Source organism: Echinops telfairi, unplaced genomic scaffold (assembly GCF_000313985.2).
Source record: "Echinops telfairi isolate 266 unplaced genomic scaffold, ASM31398v2 ScPeMD7_1;HRSCAF=3_0, whole genome shotgun sequence".
In the NCBI taxonomy this organism is placed as follows: Eukaryota; Metazoa; Chordata; class Mammalia; order Afrosoricida; family Tenrecidae; genus Echinops; species Echinops telfairi.
In genome coordinates, this window is record NW_022103896.1 from 35,139,387 (window position 1) to 35,158,920 (window position 19,534).

The 19,534-nt window shown below is 38.2% G+C and overlaps 1 protein-coding gene across 31 annotated transcripts in view; it reads right to left on the minus strand.

The window, feature by feature from the left end:
* The window catches only part of RIMS2 (regulating synaptic membrane exocytosis 2), a 438,267-nt gene that overhangs the window by 182,243 nt on the left and 236,490 nt on the right, over positions 1-19,534 (minus strand). For 16 of the 31 annotated variants that reach the window (XM_045287759.1, XM_045287752.1, XM_045287740.1 and 13 more), the window contains 2 exons: positions 17,496-17,609; positions 8,853-8,918 (listed from right to left, as the gene is read on the minus strand). In XM_045287759.1, the coding sequence (XP_045143694.1) occupies positions 8,853-8,918; positions 17,496-17,609 (180 nt within the window). The remainder of the gene's footprint in view (positions 1-8,852; positions 8,919-17,495; positions 17,610-19,534) is intronic. The other 15 variants (XM_045287803.1, XM_045287851.1, XM_045287795.1 and 12 more) reach the window with 1 other exon arrangement.

Genomic DNA, 19,534 nt, shown 5'->3' on the forward strand with positions numbered 1-19,534 from the left:
TTAGTTCTTTAATGCCTCCCCCCCACCCCACTATCATGATCCCAATTCTACCTTACAAATCTGGCTAGACCAGAGGATGTACACTGGTACAGATAAGAGCTGAAAACACAGGAAATCCAGGACAGATAAACCCCTCAGGACCAATAATGAGAGTAGCGATAACAGGAGGGGGAGGGGAAAGTGGGGGAGAAAAGGGGGAACTGATCACAATGATCTACATATAACCCCCTCCCTGGGGGACAGACCACAGAAAAGTGGGTGAAGAGAGACATCGGTCAGTGTAAGGTATGAAAAAATAATAACAATGTATAAATTATTAAGGGTTCGTGAGGGAGGGAGGGTGGAGGAGGAAGGGGAAAAAATGAGGAGCCGATAGCAAGGGCTCATGTAAAAAGAAAATGTGGGTGAAGGGAGACATCGGTCAGTGTAAAACATGAAAAAAATGACAAATTATTGAGGGTTTGTGAGGGCGGGAGAGTTGGAGGGGGGGAAATGAGGAGCTGATACCAAGGGCTCAAGTAGAAAGAAAATTTTTTGAGAACGATGATGGCAACAAATGTATAAATGTGCCTGACACAATGGATGGATGTGTGGATTGTGATAAGAGTTGTACAAGCTCCCAATAAAATGATATTTTTAAAAAGAAAGCATCATGGACTGCCACAGAACAAACTAATCAGTCTCTGAAGAAGTACAGCCAAAATGTTCCTTAGAGGAAAGGAGGGTGAGATTTCACCCATGCACTTAGGATGCGCTGTTAGGTGAAGCCAGTCCTTGGAGAAGAACATCACAGTGGGTAAAGTGGAGGGGCAGGGAAAAGGTGGAATGACACGGTGCCTGCATCTTGGGCTCAAACATGGGAACCACTGTGCGGGCGGTGCAGGCCCAGGCAGTGTTCCACGCTGCTGTAGACAAGGCTGCGAGGGGTCAGAACTGACTTCGTGGCCGCTACCAACAACAACAGATCAATTTAGGATGAGGTTGATCACTTCTATAAAATCTTATCTCTTTCATTATTGGTTATCAAGTAAAATGCAAGCCACGTTATCTCCTGAACTCTTCTTTGTAAATTCTTCACTCGTATTGCTGGTTTCTATACAACTTTTCATTGCCTTTACATTGTGCCCTGTCTTATATAGGTCAATTGAGTAGGCACTAGCTTCTGGGCACTTAATAACTGTTCTCTTTAGCTATAATCTCAAGAGTCCTTACTCCATTGTTAACAAATTTCACAACCTATCGTATGAATGGTTTATCCATAGTCCTGCCTTAAATGACATGCAGCTCAATCTTGCAGCCGCTGCCTCCAATATGAGCCTCTTCTGCCAAAGCTGCTTATTAGTTTTTCTGTTTTTCAGAGTTCACAGTCCATGTGTCCAGGAGGGAGACTGGTTTCCCATAGAAACTGTGAGCACTTACTCATGTACGGGAACGGAAATTGAGAGCATTAGGTTGCCAAGAGCTTTGGCGTGCAGTGGGAGCCTCGGCCCCATTTGACTCTGCAGGTAAATTCAGCTTCCACTGGAATTTTCCAGACCATTGACCAGCAGAGTGAAAGCTTTGTCCTCATTCAGAGTGCGTTTGCTAGAGGATTCGATCATTCCCCTACCCAGTCCTGGGAGGGCATACTCTCTTTGGGGCATTTGCCTGGTATGCCCCCATGGAAATTGGGGTCCTTAGGGCTCATGAGGAGCCCTCATGGTGGCGCAATGGGCTGTGATCCACAAAACATGCAGCTTAACACCACCACCGGCTCCTCAGGAACAGAGCAGGGTTTTCTACTCCTAGAAACAGTCTCGACACTCACTGGGGCAGTTCTACCCATCCTGTAGGGTCGCCATGCGTCAGTACTAACTCAATGGCGGTGAGTTTGGTTTGGGAGGGCCCCACAGTCACGGTCATGTCCACTGGTGCCCTTGTCAGCTTTTCTAGTCTGCCGCAGAGTGCGTCTCTCCATCACAGTCCCCTTCCACGTCTATAGTCTGCCCTGCAATTGTGGCGAACTGAACTGTCACTAATCCTGATTTTGTGACAGGTCCCTCTGTTCCCCCGTCCATTCGAGTGACAGATTGACTGAAGATGCTTGGACGCCATGATGGCCTCGTGCCAGTGGTCTGTCTCCCTCATGAGCCTTTGTCCTTGTCTTGCCTTTGTCCTGTTTAAGAATTAGTTAATGTGTCTCTGTGAATTTAAGTTCTCTTTTTACCCTAGAACACTCTTCCACCATAATGGGCAAAGTCCTTACCTTTATTAAGCACTCCTTGACATATTACTCATTATTTCAGTAGGTTGCTAACATCTATCTAAAGTTCAATCACTATACCTTAGTCATTTGGGACTTGCATAAGTCATCTTCTTTACTTTAATCCTCATGGTAATGCTACAACTAGAAATGAAACCCACTGTCATGGAGTTGATTCAAACTTATAAAGAACCTAAAGGTCAGAGTAAAACTTAACTCACTACGCCACCCACAGCCCAGGATAACACACACACACACACACACACACACACACACACACCACATATAAAATTGCTCGGCAATGAAGACCCCTATATTGGAGTTTTAATTCTGAGCACCCTGTTTGTAGAAGGCTATAGATGACAGAGTTCCCTTGGTTTCCTAATCGTTATTCACTGGGCTGCTATCTGAAGGTCAGTAGTTTGGAACCACCAGCAGTCCCAAGGGGAAAAGCTGAGGCTTTCTACTTCTATTCATACTGTGGTGGCATGTGTGTTGCTATGATGCTGGAAGCTATGCCACTGGTATTTCAAAAGCCACCAGGGTCACCCAAAGCAAACAGGTTTTAGTAAGACTTTCAGACTAAGAACAGACAATGAAGAATGACTAGGATCCTCACTTCGAAGAAAAGAGTCCCTGAAAACCTTATTCATAACTTTGAAACATTGTCAGATACTGAAGACCCCAAAAGTGTAAAGAACATTGTCGGAGACAGTGCTGAAGGGTGGATCTCCTAGGTCCCCGGGGATTCAAATCACGACTGAAGAGCTGATGGCTCGGAGCGGAGTCCACCAGAGTGACATGAGATTGGTAAAGTCTGTGGGAGCGGAGCCTTCAGGATCTTTATTTCTGATGGGGCACCTCTCTAGGCGAGGCGAAACAGCTGCAAAATTCTGCTTATGATCAGAACTTGGAATGTGGGAAGAACGTGTCTAGGAAAATTGGAAGTCATTAAAAATGAAATGGACCACATAAAGATCAAGATCCTAGGCATTTAGTGAGGTGACTGGTATTGACCATTTTGAATAAGATAATCATGATTTACTATACCAGGAATAACACAATCAAGAGGAACGGCGTGACATTCACGTTCAAAAAGGATGTCGTGAAATCCTGCATGAAGTACAATGCTATCTATGATAGGATTATATCTATCCAAATTCAAGGAAATACAATCAATAAAACTATTACTCAAATGTATGCACTAATCACAAAAGCTAGTAATGAAGAAATTAAAGAAGTCTACCATGATTGATCAAACATGTAATTAAGATGCATTGATAATAATTGGAGAATGGAAGCAAAAAATTGGAAACAAAGGGGAAGGTACAGTAATTGGACTTGGTGACAGAAATGAAGCTGGAGATTACATGAAATACTTTTGCAAAACCAATGACTTGTTCGTAACAAACACCTTTTTCCAACAAGACAAAAATGGCCAACTATGGAACAGACCATCAATGGCTCATATGTAAGTTCAGGATAAAGCTGAAAAAAAATTAAAACAAGTTCATGAGAGCCAAAATACGATCCTGGGCCTAGTCTGTCCCACATGAATTCTGAAGATGTCTTATTAACACATCTCATGCATTGAGCACTAATGACAGTAGCTAAAGCAAATGGAAGAAATGATGAAGTCAAAGAGCTGAATAGAAAAATTCAAAAAAGCAAAGCCAAATATTATAATGAAATGTGTAAGACCTAGAATTAGAAAACAGAAGGGAAGAACACGCTCAGCATATCTGACACTGAAAGAACTCAAGAAAAAATTCAAATCTCGAGTTACAATCTTTTTTCTTTTTTTTTTACTAGGCAAAGACTTTTATTAACCTGTTTCAAATTTTATTCCCAGGCTTCTTCAGCGTATCTGGCTGCAAAGAATGAATCATGTATGAGCAAAAACGTAAAAGAGCTGCGAAGTCCGAAAGGCTTGGGCTTAAAAATATTAGAGATCTAGATTTTATCAGATCCATACACAAAACAAATTTAAAAAGCAGTCATCATATAAAATAGCAGCTCCAAGTCACTTCCTCAAGTTTCATCTTCCCCAGAAGCCGACTCAAATCAGTTAGCCTCATTCTTGGATGCCTCATCAAAGTTCCCCACAAGATCTGGAACCTCATCATCATCATCATCTTCTCCCGTAGCAAGTGGGGCCTTTCCATCCACAGACTGTTTTGGCAGTGCTTCAGCCAGTCTCCTTAGGCTAGTCAGGCTGTCTGCACCCAGCTGGTTCAAGATGCTGGGGAGTTACAATCTTAACAGATTTTGGAGGCAAAATATCAACTAGTTCTTTTAGTACAATGACTATTGTCATTGAATCATGCAGGAAGCATCAAGAAAAGATGGAACGAATACACAGTCATTGTACCAAAAGAACTAGTTGATATTCCATGAGTTTAGGAGGTAGCATATGAGCAAGAACCAAGGGTGCTGAAGTTCAAGAGAGACGGAATGCTTCAGTCAAAAATATGGTTTCAGGATTGATGGGAAACTAATAGAAATGTTTCAGCAAGCTAATGAAGCATTGGAAGCACGTACTTGTCTATGCCAGGAAATTTGCAAGACAACTCTTTGGCCAACTGACTGGAAGAGATCCATATATGTGCTCATTCTAGAGAAAGGTGACCCAACAGAATGCTCTAACTGCAGACAGTAAGCAAGTAAAATTTTCTGGACGATCATCCAACAAAGATTGTAGCAGTACATTGAGAGGAAACTTCAAGAAGTTCAGACTGGATTCAGAAAAAAACATGGAACAAGAGATATCATTGCTGATGTCAGGTGGACCTTGGCTCAAAGCATAGAATATCAGAAAGATGCTTACTTGTGTTCAATTGCCTATGCAAAGGCATTCAAGTGTGTGGACCATAATAAACTGTGGATAACCTTGTAAGGAGTGGGAATTCCAGAACACTTCATTATGCTGATGGGGAACATGTACCTGGATCTAGAGGCAGTTGTGTGAACAGAACAAGGGAATACCTCCTGGTTTAAATCAGGAAAGGTGTGTAACAGGGTTGTGTTCGCTCACCGTACTCGTTCAATCTATATGCTGAGCAAATCAGAGAAGCTGAATGATAGGAAGCAGCGTGTGGCTTCAGGATTGGAAAAAGGCTTATTAACAGCCTACAGCATGCAGATGACACAACCCTGCTTGCTGAAAGTGAGGAGGACTTGAAGCACCTGCTGATGAAGATAAAGGATTGTAGTCTTCAGTATGGATTATAACTCAATATGAGGAACACCAAAATCCTTCTAACTGGACCAGTAGGTAAGATCATGATCAATGGAGAAAAGGTTGAAGTTGTCAAGGATTTTGTCTTGCTTGGACTCACATGGAAACAGCAGTCAACAGATCAAAAGATGTATTACATTGATAAATCTGCTGCACAAGACCTCTTTAGAATATTGTAGTCGTCACCTAATCTGGTGTCAATTTAAGGATTAAGAGTGTAGGGGTGGAGTCTAGGCTGTCAATCTGGAGATAGCCAATGAGCCTTTCCTGTATGGGCATGGCCTTCTCCTGAGAATTCTGGGAAATCTGGTACTACCTCCTTGGAGAAAACACCTCTCTCTCTCTCTGCCACTCCTTAAGCAACATTGCAGAAGACAAGCCACATGGACACAACCAGACCTCGGAAGCCGGAGAAGCCACAGAGAGACCCCTACCAGCACTGAGATACTTACAATGCCACTAAACCCTAAGATTTTCTACCCACTGGCTTGTGATTGTCCTGCATTTGGCTTCATTGCATTTGTTTCGTGAGTCTGAAGAGGACTTTAGATTTTTGTATCAGACATATGGGCTAATATCGGACTTATGGGCCTGATCTGGACTGGGCTGGGACGTTTTCTCAATGTTCAATTGCTCTTGTATATAAATCTGTTTCTTACACACATATTTGTGTCCGAGGACTTGTTTCTCTAGTCTACCCAGACTAAGACAAATACCGAGGATTAAGGATGCTACTTTGAGGATCAAGGTGCATTATATGCATGTGAAGTTGGGTGCTGAATAAAGAAGACTGCAGAAGAATAGAAGTGTTTGCATGGTGGTGCTGGAGAGGAATATTGCAAGTACCATGGACTGCTAAAAGGACAGACTTTCTGTCTTGGAAGAAGTACTGCCAGCGTGCTCCTTGGAAGCACGGATGGTAAGAATGTGTCTTACATACTTTGGAAGTGCTGTCAAGAGAAACGAGTCCCTGGAGAAAGACATCAAACTTGGTAAGGTAAAAGGACACCGAAGGAGAGGACGGCCCTCAGAGATGGACTGACGCCATGGCTGCAGCACTGGACTCAGGCACAGGGACAATTTTAAGGATGACAGAGGAACAAATAATTTTAAGGATAGCACAGGATCAAGGAGTAATGCATCCTGTTATTCACAGGGTTGCTATGGGTTATGGTCCACTCCATGGCAACTAACAACAACAAACAACTCCCGTAATGAGTTAGAGTCTCAGAAACTCACAGGAGTGGTTCTACTCTGTCCTATAGGGTCACTCTGAATTGAAATCGACTCCACAGTTGTGACGTTTATCTCATTCATGACTGAGCAGAGTTATGAGCAATTACCAGGATATAGTTATCCAACTACTTTTCATACTTTGGGGAGCTAAATGTTAAGTCACTCACACCAGTAGATTAACAGCTGTTCATTTTGTTATTACACATAACAAATATGTGTTATTTACACACATTATTTTCTATGCATTGAAACCATCATGATCAAAGGATATATATTATATGAAAAACATTATTCCTATAAATTCTATGCAATTGTCTAGGAGTATGCAAACATTAGATTCATAAATCTGAATCATTTAGTGATAGCAAAGCTTATAGTAAGAGATTATATAACTTATCTTCTCATACAGACTTCCTCATGTTTTATGTAATATTAATATTAGTGACCTTGGGTTTCCTAAGTACAAACTAAATATTAGCACAGAAAGATAATTCAGAAATATGCCCCTTCAAAATTGGCCATTTAGGTTGAATTTGAAAATTTGGGTCAGCATATTAAATTGATATTCATTTTGGAGCCTATAAAGAATTGACTAAAAGTTCATGAAAGAATAAAGTGATGCATATTTATTGATAGCTGATCCTTGAATGTACTGAGTCCTTATACCTATCTCCCCTCTTTTCCCAAGATAATGTGGCACATGATTTTACTTTAAGTTGAAATGCAGACAATACAGGAATAAGAATAAGCATATCATCATTCATGGTACCCATACTGATAAAAACTGTGTCCAATAATCGGGATAGAGTTATCTAATTCTTCATATTTCTGGAACCTACATGTATAGTAACTCAGACAAGAATACAGAGCGAGTCTGAATGTAATACACAGCAATGCTTTAAAGATAGGAACAAACCAAAATAAAGTAAATATTATTTAGAATTGAAGTGAGACAACAAAGATACTGATAAAATGCTAAAGAAACTTAAAGTTAGCAAAAACCCACTATCAAATAATTAAATTGGTAGGCACAACATTTCAGTTAGATTTACTAAGAGACATTTCAAAACATGAACTAGGAAATTGTTGGTGTTATCTTTTAATGTTGCTTTCCATACTTATCAATATGAACTCAACCCTTAGAATTGAATTGCTAATTTTATTCTTCTAAACTCTTTTATTATCAATTCTTCACCAACTAAATTAATGGGGATATAAAGGAGGTTACAGATCAAGCCAAAGCACTTTGAAACAAAAATAGGAAGTAGTACATAAGGCACATAAATTTATTATCTGTACCAGTGGAGCCCACCACCACGTTACCATTGGCATTTTCTTATCAGCTCCAAAGCCACAGATTTTTGTCACTTGACTAGCTCAAATCCTTCACGAAAATATTAGGAACTTTGGATACCTACTTTTTCCTCTCTTCCTAATACCTTCCATCATCTGCTAAATGTCAAATAACTGTATTTTCCTCAAGAGAGCAATTATATTTCCTCAGAGTATTCCGGCCGCACTGTCTTTGGTTCTGTGCAGTCTCACTCGGAAAAGCGGTTTGGCGGCAGACTACACATGAACAAAGACCTCCCCGCAGACTCCATAAATTCTCCATAACTCTAGGTTCCTCTAAGGAGTAGATGGAGCACAGACAACTTTGACAAGGAAACCACAGGCTGCTCAGTACACCTAAGCACATCACTGACAAGACTCCCGCACTGAAGAGTGGGCGGCAGAAATACAAATCTACCAAGGATGTCTAAGTATCTAATTGGGAACACTGCTGAAGATGGTAGGAAGTTAAAAGTGATTACTTTTTTAAAAGACTCCCATTATTCTATCCTTCTGGATTATAAAAAGTTAATGTAAATACGAATGAACTAATTCTCTTGGACAGCAGTAACGCATCAAAGAAAACCCCACAACTGTATTTTTACCATCCTACTAGAATGATTAGACATGTTTTATTTCCCACTATTTCATAAAGGTAATTAATATGTCTATATTTTATTGATATATATATACACCGGTGTATATATATAGATATATGCATAACAGAACTATAAGTGAATTATATCACATCAGTAGACAAGCACATGCAGCTCTAGGAACAGACGCAATCGTAAGAAAAGATACCTGCCATCCCTGGGATGATGCTCAATGGTCTGCCCGTATCTGGAGCGAGGTAGAGTAAGAAAATGACTGCAAGCGTGGCAGAAACAAGGGTATAAAAGAGATTCAGGAAAGAAATGAAAAGGTAGAGTTTAATTTTTTAAAGGTGAGATTAAAAATAGATAAGCAGATAATAAGCAAAGCAAATGAAAATTGTTACTGAAAAGCCTGCCTCTTCTTGCCAATGCCCATTATAAAATGGCAGTTGCTAAGGCTTAAACATATTTTCAAATAAAATGCAACAGAAGTACAACCAATTGAGATTAAAATAAAATCATATCTCAAAAAAATATCTTTTTCAATGATCAGTCTCACATCTTCAGCGCCATCTAGAAAATGTTAGACAACAGAGATTCTTCTCAATACGAGGAGAAAAAAAAAGAATGACCAGAAATCTTGAGAAAAAAATAGTAACCGAAGTAAATTCCAATACCTAAAATAATTAGAAGATATTTTGAGGTAAATTTTTCTCTATCAATCAATAACCATTAAAAATTATTAGCAGGGACAATAAAACTTCCACTTAATAAAGAACAAACTGGTTTTTTAACTGGTTATTAACTTTATTATCCATTCTATCATGACTACCATAATTCACAGAACAGCCCCAGAGCTGAACCCATTTGTAGTTGACTATTCTTGCTATAGCACTAATTTCCATTTAAATTACACAGTATATAAATGAACTGACTTTCTTCTGTTTTTTTCAATAACAAAACACTTAATTCTAATAGATAATCGTTGTTTCAGTAAAAAATAGTAGTTAGCTTCGAACTCTGTCACTTCCACACCCGCAGAGAGTAAATACAATTGTCCTCCCCGATCCAAAGTTTTCCTATTTCTGTTGCCTATGGTCAATCACACTCTGAAATTGCCGAGTACCTGCAGAAATAGCATGCCTCCCACCATCCCAATCCATCCTGCCTGGGACCTGAATTTAGTTACCGGCACTATACGCTCCCCATTCATTTGTTATTATTATTAGTCTTTGACTGTGCCTAATTTAAGGAGTTCTGGTGGCACTGCCAGGAACTCTGGTGTCATTGTTGGATATGTTTGGGGCTGCTAACTGCAAGGCTGGCAAGATCCAACCTATCAGCTGCTCAGTGGGTAAAAGCTGTTGTCTACTAGCTTATCAAGACTTACAGAGGTAGGGTCACTCTGCGTCGGAACTGACCAGGTGGCAGTAGGTTTGTTGTGGTGCCTAATTTATGATGAAGACTTAATTTGATCATACATACGTGTACATATAGGACAAAACATGGTTGATCTAGAGTTAGCTACTATCTGAAGTCTGAGACATCTACTGGGGGGTCTTGGGATGTATCCCCTACAGAGTAGGGGGGACGACTGTCTGTTTGTTTTCATTTGCTCTCTTCTTCTTCATTAAAGGAATAAATGCCTCCACTTGTAATCATGCCTGCCACGTAACCTTGCTTCATTGTTCGTGACCTTGCTTCATTCATTATTCTCTCTTGCCTTCCCTTTCTCAGTTACATTTTTGCCAAGCTTGCATTTCTCTCTAGACGTCAACTCACCCACTTTCCTTTCTCAGAATCAACAGTAACTGCCAAGACCCCCTCACTTCATCCGTGCCTAATACTGTCTGGCTACCCCTGGATTTCTACCTCTATCATGCGTTTGGAGTCATCCTGTGATGCTATCTGTTAACTTCTACAAATTCCTTTTCATCTTTTCTTGATCTTTATCATACTACACTTATCTGTGGTATTAGACTTGGCCATTTTTTTAACCCCTATTTTCTAAAGCCTCTGCTCTCTTTGTTTTCTGGCTTTTAAAAATGGCATTTTTTTAACACTTGCTATGTGGTGCCCTGGTTATGCAGCTGAAAACCACCATGGGCGGCTCCACAGGAGAAAGACTGGGCTTTCAAGTTACTGTCTCAGAAACCCACAGGGGGTCAACTATGAGTCAGCCCAGACTGGATGGCAGTGAGTTTGTTCTCTTCATGTGCAGAGCCCTCCTTTAAAGGCTTCATCTGTTTTATCCCACTGACTTCTTATAACAGCTCTCAGACATTGCAGAAACAGAAGCTGTGGGCACTTAATCGCAAACCCAGGCTCTTCACCAGTTACACCAATCAAACCCAAATTTAAAGGGAAAGAACGATCATGCAGCACTGCTAAGATAGAGGCAACAGAGAGAGCCAAGACAGTATTCTGGGATCAGAATATATAGGTTCAGCCCCAGTGCCACAATCTACCAGATGTGTGAAGGCCAACAGGACCTTTTCCCCCAAGGTATCCTCAATCATCTGATGAAGGTCAAGGTAATCCCTGACAGAGGTGTGGTCGAGACAAAAACAATTTTTGACCTGTGATTCTCACATAATGCTTCATAAGCCTTTTCAATATGAACTATAAACTGGTGGTGAGAGAGGCTTATTAGAATGGGTTCGAGAAAGGCTTGGGAGAAAGAAATTTTAACCAATAAGTTTGGAGAGTAACTTTTGATTATATAAAATGGCCTGATAAACGTTTTCATATTAGCTATTCCTACCAAAGTGAGTAGGAATGTGAATTTATATATACATACATGGCCTGAACTCTTACCTGTGTGTCTGACTGGGTCCCCTTTCCCAAGAATTGTTCCTCAAACCTCTTTACAGTCGAACACACTTTTTTTCTGACTAATTCTATTAGTTCTCTTAAATTTCTTTAAAAATGTTTAGTAGCACCTTGCTTTAACCTTGATTTTCCTCGAGTCGCCTGACACCTTTGGTGTGGGTTATTGGTTTTCTCACCTGGCTTCCTGAGGGTCATGCAGCCCCCTGGGAACAACACATGCTGTGAGGCCTTCAACACTGTACTTGCTATTTGGGGGCTGGAACAGTGGTTTTCAAAAATGTCTGTTTAGGGCAGGCCACTTTCTGTTCTCAAACAAATTTCATGTAAAACTAATACAGAGAAGAGAGTCTAGCTACAGAGGGAGCGAGACACATACTGAGCTCTAGGACCTAGCTCTCATGACCGGTTCGGGGCCCTGGTAATGCAGTGTTTAAACACTCTGTGGTGCAACCCCCCAGGTGCTCCAGGGGAGGAAGCTGTGGCAGCCTGCTTCCTGAAAGGCCTCACCATTGTTCTAGAGGGCTACCACTAGAATGGCAAGGGGTGTTTCAGTGTCCTTTCTAGTTACAAACATACCCCTTGTGGAACATCAATGATGCCTTTTCTTATCATTCCAGGTTCTACTAATGATTGAAATAGTTATCTAATGAACCAGGATTGAAATTTTCAGAGTTTTCTTTAACTAACTCCTCTTTTTTCTTATTTTCGACATTCAACTGATTAATATTCTCTGCTGGTTCTCATTCTCACAATAACTCAAATTTGTCCCTTCTGTTCTTTTCTCCTGCCACCACCTGGCTTCAGTCCATCACCAAGCTTTGCCAAGAGTCCTCCCTACCTTCACATCCCAGTCTCCCCTGGCCAAATCCATTCCAAACCCTGTCTATAGAAATAGTTTGCAATTTCTGATCATGCAATTTCTGATCATGTAGACACCTTGCTCAAAACCTTCAATAGCTCCCAATTAACAACAACGCAACACAAATTCTTTAAAATGGCTAGAAAATTAGGTTCCAATCTAATGTCAATCTTCACCTCTTGTCAATTCTCCTTTCCCATGCACCACCTTCTATCTCGGCACACCAAATTACAAATTAAATAAATGCATTATTTAAGACTTTGTTCAACTCATCATTCTTCCAAGGATGCCTTTTACTGCCTTCCCTTTCAAAATCCTACTCACCCATCCAAGTCATACTTCCCGCTATGGAGCCTTGAATAGACTTAAGAATAATGTTCTCTCTAATCTGTTCTCATAATATTACGATACTACTTTTATAATTAGTTCACATAAGATTATCTTTATATCTATACTAGGTAAATGTGATTTTAAAATAATCTTTGCATATGATGGCTGACACAATAAATATATTTTGACTAGAGATAAAAAATAAAAACAGAATTATATCTATTTCATGATAACTATATTCCCCAAAGAGCAGTGCTTCACATAATCATAGAGGTAGTCTAGATATACAAACCACAGATGATTCTAAGCAAGTAAGGAAATAGAGTGCCCCAAATCTCATTGTTGGCTTTACAAAGAGGGGAAATAATATCAACCAATTGTGATGTTAGAATTTGGTGCATAAAAAAGAAATACATTTCTCTGAAAATTACTTGAGTAACAGAGCATGAGTAACTTTCAAAGCTGTGGAAACTTAAAAATTTGTAAAACCAATTTGTAAATTAATCAATGTACAAAGTTTTCTGAATTTTATAATTAATATTAAACCTAAAGCTTTATAATTAATATTGTCCCTATAAAGCCAAAGAAAACATTAAGCAAGAATTATCTTCATCAAGTATCAATTTCATTGCTTTATTTTCTTTCTAATGTCTATAGCCATGTCAGGGCTCTTAATCTTATTAAGATTATTTGGTCATGATTTCCTTTGAAATCTTTTGCAAACTTTTAAAAAGTGCCAAGTGATACTATATAAGATGAGTAATAATATTTCAGTAAACAATGGACCTCTGAAATCCAACCAAAGTCCACAGATTCAACCAAGTTCTTTGCTATCCCCAGTGAGCACAGCTTCAGTAGATTCCATCTCTCCCCAGTATGTTCCTCTACGGTTTACTTGCTGCTCACACTAGCGAATACTGTATAAACACTGAATAATGTTGAGTTGAGCAAATAAAATAAGTTATATAATCAAATCTGTCTGAAATAGTTTTTAACTAAGCAATAATTCAATACAAAAAAGGAAAATCAACAAATGTACTAAAAATTTTTAAATGACATAGAGAGATGCAAGAAGTTCCAGATTCTAGGAATGAAGAAATATTCTTATTTTAAAAAGTAATCTAGATTAATAATCCACTTTCTAGACCCACTAAAATGTTTACAAAATATAAATTTTGAAGACAGCACAATATCATTCATAATCAATTATTCTTCTATATTATTAAAGTAATCTGTATGTTCCTTTTATAAAACTTTAATCAGAAAATACTCCATTCTTAAAGCAAATCTGTAGACCCCAAACCTAAGTCCAACCTCAAATTAATCCATTTTTTTCCTGCTCAGTGTCTTTGGTATTGTTGATGTTATCTTTCAGTTTCTAGAAAACACGCAAATATTTTTAACTATCTTAAAACATGTTCCTGAAATGTAATAAAATGCATTGCTTTGCAAAGTGAGCCCTCTTTCCAAATCTGCTTTCACTGTAATTTTAACGTTTCAGAGATGTGTATCTTTCAGAGTTGATAGCGGAAGGAGTCAAGAGAATAATCTTCTGCCTGCAATAGTTATGAGTATGTTTTATACTTTTTGTCAGTTGATTGTTTCATGAACAGCAGAGAAAGGACATGCGTGTACTATCTATCACAGAAGCTCCTCTCATGGAATACTTTCTTTTTAAGATAAAAATGTACCAACGGAATGTACAGAGGAGTTTATCATTTCTCTTCTTCTGGGATTAATTATATTCTTAATATGCTAGAAGTCTTCTCCACCAAGTCACATATACAAAAGTGCATCCTGTAGGACATTTCATATGAGATTAAGATATCATTCCAATATCAAATTAATTTATGCAAATAAAATCTATTGGAATGATTTCTAATTAAAGTCACATGGTCTGAGAAACTAACTAGCCTTTTCCCAGAAAAAAATAAAAATGATACAGAGGTGCGAGGAGGAGCCAGGAAAACAAAAATCTCCATCACAGTTCATCATTATATTGGCTAATATCTACATTGGAATTACTTGCAATGAAGTGATTTATTTTTTTCAAAGTAAAACTAGATTTTTGACTAAGAATAATAAAGCGAGCTATTATTCTGAGAAACAAAGGTCTAACTAAAATTTTATATATAATCCTCTTATACTAGCTATAAGAAAAGGACACAAGTATTGTATTTACTCCTTATGCAACTTAAATTTAACCAGGTGCTAGAAACTAATGTGAAATCTCATTTACCACTTAGTTTAGCCATGATAAAAATCATTGTCTTCATGCACAAACTTTTCAACACATGCCCCAATCCTTCATTCCTCATAATGGAGCTTTCTAATGTGAAGGTATGTTCTGTCTCTAGATCTCTGCTCTTATACTTGGCCAGTCGTCGAGGTCCAAAGTCTCCTACATTAGCTGAGTGCGCAGTTCTTCACCTTATTTGATATGCACCTTAAAAAATGTGAATCATATGCAAACCAAAAGATCCTTTTAAAATGTTAAGGGTAACGCATATTGTCTGAGGACATACTATACCCTGGAGACTTTAATTTAAACCACACATCAACTCATAAAGTTGGCACTTATATTCCAACTTTCTAGATAAAGAAAATCAAGTGTCAAAGAAGTTGAAATTAGCAAATGACAAAACACTGACTCAAACTCCAAGCCATTTGGCTGTAAAAGCCTCGGCTCCAGAGAAAAGGCATATCCAGCAAAATAGCATTCGAGTCCGGTGGGTCACTTCTTACTGACCAGAAAGGCCAGCACACTTTACAAAATGCCTAAACCATACCTGTAGCTCAAAGGAAATTTTTTTAGATTTTTCAATCTATAATATGAATTGACTATGCATAAAGCTGTTCAGTAAAATTCACTGTAAATGTTTTAAAGTATTCCTGCTTCTAAGCAGTAACCAGGTTTTACAGTGCCTACAGATGGGTACTATGGAAAACTCACTGTTTAATAATGTGATAGGCTACCTCGATTGATCACACTGTACTTAAAAATAGCTGTTTCCTTATGTGAATGGATAACTATTACATAATTCAAAAATAACATATAAGAAATGGATTTGTATTATTATTTCAATATGATTTTACTTCACTTATTTTTAAAAATTAAGGGAAGTAATAATTAGGAGCAACTATTTATGAACTAGAATCAATATCACTCTAAAAAAGTAATGAGATCATGTGCCTCTCAAGTCCCCAAGACATATAAAGACAAGTTTGAGCATTTTTGCTAAGCTAGAAGAATACCTGTATTACAACGTAAACAAGAAAAAGAAAAGGAGCTATTTCAGAGTTAAGGACTATACCAAGCATTAGTCATCAAGGATTTAATAGCAAATTTTGTTGCTGTTAATCCTTGAGCCCTTTTTCCTTAAAATACCGATAAAAGATATGTGAATTTTTCTTATATGGGATATGTAAGAAGTACAATTAATTTTATCCTGTTGTCTGCTGCTTTGGTGTATTTCTGTTATTTCAGGGGAAATATCTACGAAACTAAATGGCACATCACTTCAGAGCTTTCTCGCACACCATTTTCCTTATCCAGACTTCAATGAAAAGAGTGTACAACTTGCTATATACTTTCTAGAAATAATCAAGCCAACTATACTCATAGTAGATAACTCAAATACTGATTCATCCACCCTGGAGTGTGATTCTTTCCAACTCCCACTGGTGCCACAAAGTCACCCTCCCTTCACTATCGACGCTGGATGTCTTCTAGTTTCCGTTAGCTGTCAGGCACAGAAAGCCAACACTTAAGGCACCCATTTCTTTCTTTTTTTAAAAATCATCTTATTGGGGGCTCTTATAACATTCCTAACTCAATTGTATCAAGCATATTTGTACATAGGTTGCCACAAGGCACTAATTTCTTAGTCTTCTTTTGGAGAAATGTATTCAAACAAAAATTCTAGATTTAGACAAAACAATTAAATGTATAAACATTGAAAGCAACTTCTTACTCCTATCAATTGATTTAAAAAACAACAACCCCCTAATCATTTTACCAGAGTTGCTTTAGGATGCATACAAAAAAACTCTGAGCTCCCCATTATTGTACCATAATATTCTCTGAATAGTGAATTCCGTTTTCTTTTCTAAATGTTATCTCAACTCTGATAGTTTGGGGTAAATATAATAGTATGCATTTCATGTAAGGACAAACATGAATTAGAAGGGTTGATCAATTTACCCAATGATTAACTGAAGCATAGTGCAAGTTACTCCTGAGAGTGTGAGTGTCCTGAAAAACATAAATCGACACTTCTTCTACATACACTTCTTCTAAATACAGGCACGAAGAAAAACCTTTTCAAGAATTCTGGTGAACTATTTCCTAGACAAGCCACCAAACAACACTGTTTTTAATATACGTATATATCTAGCAATGTATAGTCACATTGAGTGTCCGATAAACGTAAAAGACTTTTAAAGTTATTTCCTCATGAAAGTACATGTGTGTGTGTATGGTTATGACAGGCTGAGGAAAATGAAACATCTTGTTTTTATTATAACTATTATGCACATTCATTAGCTTAGTTGATTTTATTTAACCCAACTTTGCTGATTTTCTTTAACAACACCAAAAATTATAAGCAAGATGATTCTGGTTTTTTCTTACCAGAAGAAACAACTGCCCCTCCCCCTCTTTTGAGGGATGTAATGGTCATCTTAATGAACATGTTCATCGAAATGGGAAAATACAATTTGAAAACCTCAGATGAAAGCATGCCTGTGTTCAGGATGAGGATATTTTATGGAAACACCTTCTGAAGGCAGTGATTATAATGGAGTCTCATAGTATTTAGCCATATTTACCTGTCCCTATCTGGAGAATAATGATCATCCACGACACGATGTCTATCCATTCGACTAATTGTATTATAATGTCCAGTAGAGGAGACTGTCCCTCGAAGCCGTTGTTCCACATTCCTATTACAATAGCAAGACTCATTAAATACCTTGGTGAAACATAATATATTACACCATGAAGTTTATTAATAGAGATACTGTAATACCAAGTACAAGGTTTTATTTTTTTTTTTAACTAATTGCATACCTAGGTAAAGAGATACATATTTCCATTGGAAGCTCAGGTAATTGTAGGAGTTAAATTGGCAGAGAGCTAAACTATCCTAAAAGACAAGACATGTAAGGAGTCCAAAGTAATCGAATGTCAAAGGGGTTAGAGATAAGGAATATCAAAGCTATTAATGGGTGACATTCAGGCTTGTAGGTTGGGCATAGGATAGTGTTAATCTCAGTGGTATACGGAGGACTAGCTCTACGTGGAGGAAGTGAGACCAGTATTGGACATGTTTGTGTATGCGGCCTACAGGAATAGAGGTAGAGATGCCTCATACATGGTTGGGCATAAATTCAGAGCTCAAGAGAGTAACTCAAAGTCTGTCCATTCTCAGCATCTCCCTCGTTAGTACAGCACCCAACTCCAAAGTACCATCCCCCTGCCTATATGTATTGTGGTAAGAGCTGCCTAAGGAGTTTCTTGCTTCATCCACTGTCAAAACATCAGCCCTTGAGAAGTTAAGAAAGATCATCCCATGGAATGTTCTAAGAAGTATACAGCAGGAATCCACATTTACAACTATAACTACCAATATACTTATGTATATACTGTGCTCTCTATTTGTTCAATAGATATATTTTGTTGTTACTGTTCAAGTTTCATTCTGTTTTTTTATGATTACGATGTGGTAGTAAATTTATGCTTTCTTTTTCAAGATAATTTAATTATATTTCCATATAATTCAGAATGATATTGCCCAATTTATAAATATCTATGTTAGAATTCTGATTGATTTAGTATTAAGTCATAGGTTACTTGGGAAGAATTGATAACTTTATTATTTCTTCAAAACCAAACCCACTACCACACAGCCAGTGCCGCCTCACAGATCTCATTATTCCTCGCCTAACAATTTTCCGTTTTCTCATAAAGACCATGTGAATTTCTAATGCGATTGTTAGAAACTTCATTATTTGTGCTGCTTATAAGTGTTATTTGTGCTTATAAGTACATTATTTGTGCTTTGTTTCATATTCTGTTTTCTAATTCTTTGTTATTCATTTTATTAGTATTAATCTTATGGTCAAGAATTTGACAGAACTTCCATATTAAGACTGAGAGTACGTTGACGATCTTGACTTGTCCATGTAGGTAAGCTTATCATCTTGTCCAGATTCCTTTGGGTGACGCACAAAGTGTCTAATTCGATTGGTGGACCTTTAAGATGTAGTCTTCATTGTTTTCCTAGAATAAAGTAGCTTCTTTGTTCCTGATGACATTTTTGACATTGGATTCAATTTTTAATTTCCAATCAAAACTGTGATCCCATTTTTCTTTCAGCTCCTACAGGCCTTTTCTACACTTACGGAACTCTGTTGGCGTGGTGGTTGAAACAATAAGCTGCTAACTGGAAGTCAGTGGTTCGAATGTACCGATGCTCCCCAGGAAAAAGATATGGCCGTTTTCTGTGAAGATTCCAGCCTGGGAAACCTGGCAGGCAGTTCCAGCCTGTCTCTCATGGTCTGTATTGAGGCGGAATTAACTCTAGGGCGGCAGGGCTGGCTTACTTTATTCTATTCTTCTTCTTTCTTCTGGTTTTTTCACTCTGTTTGCTTTGAAGCATTTGTTTTTCACAATACATTAGTGAATCTTGTTTAGTGGATGGTAATTGTCCATTGCTTTTTAAGATCTAATAGCGTCCTCTATAATTAATTAATCAATGATGATGTCTTCGAGCTACCATTTCTGGCCTGCCTCCTTCCACCCTTCATTTTCATGACAGAATAATCTTTTATGGTACAGCTCTTGTGATAGGGCTATTATAATCTTG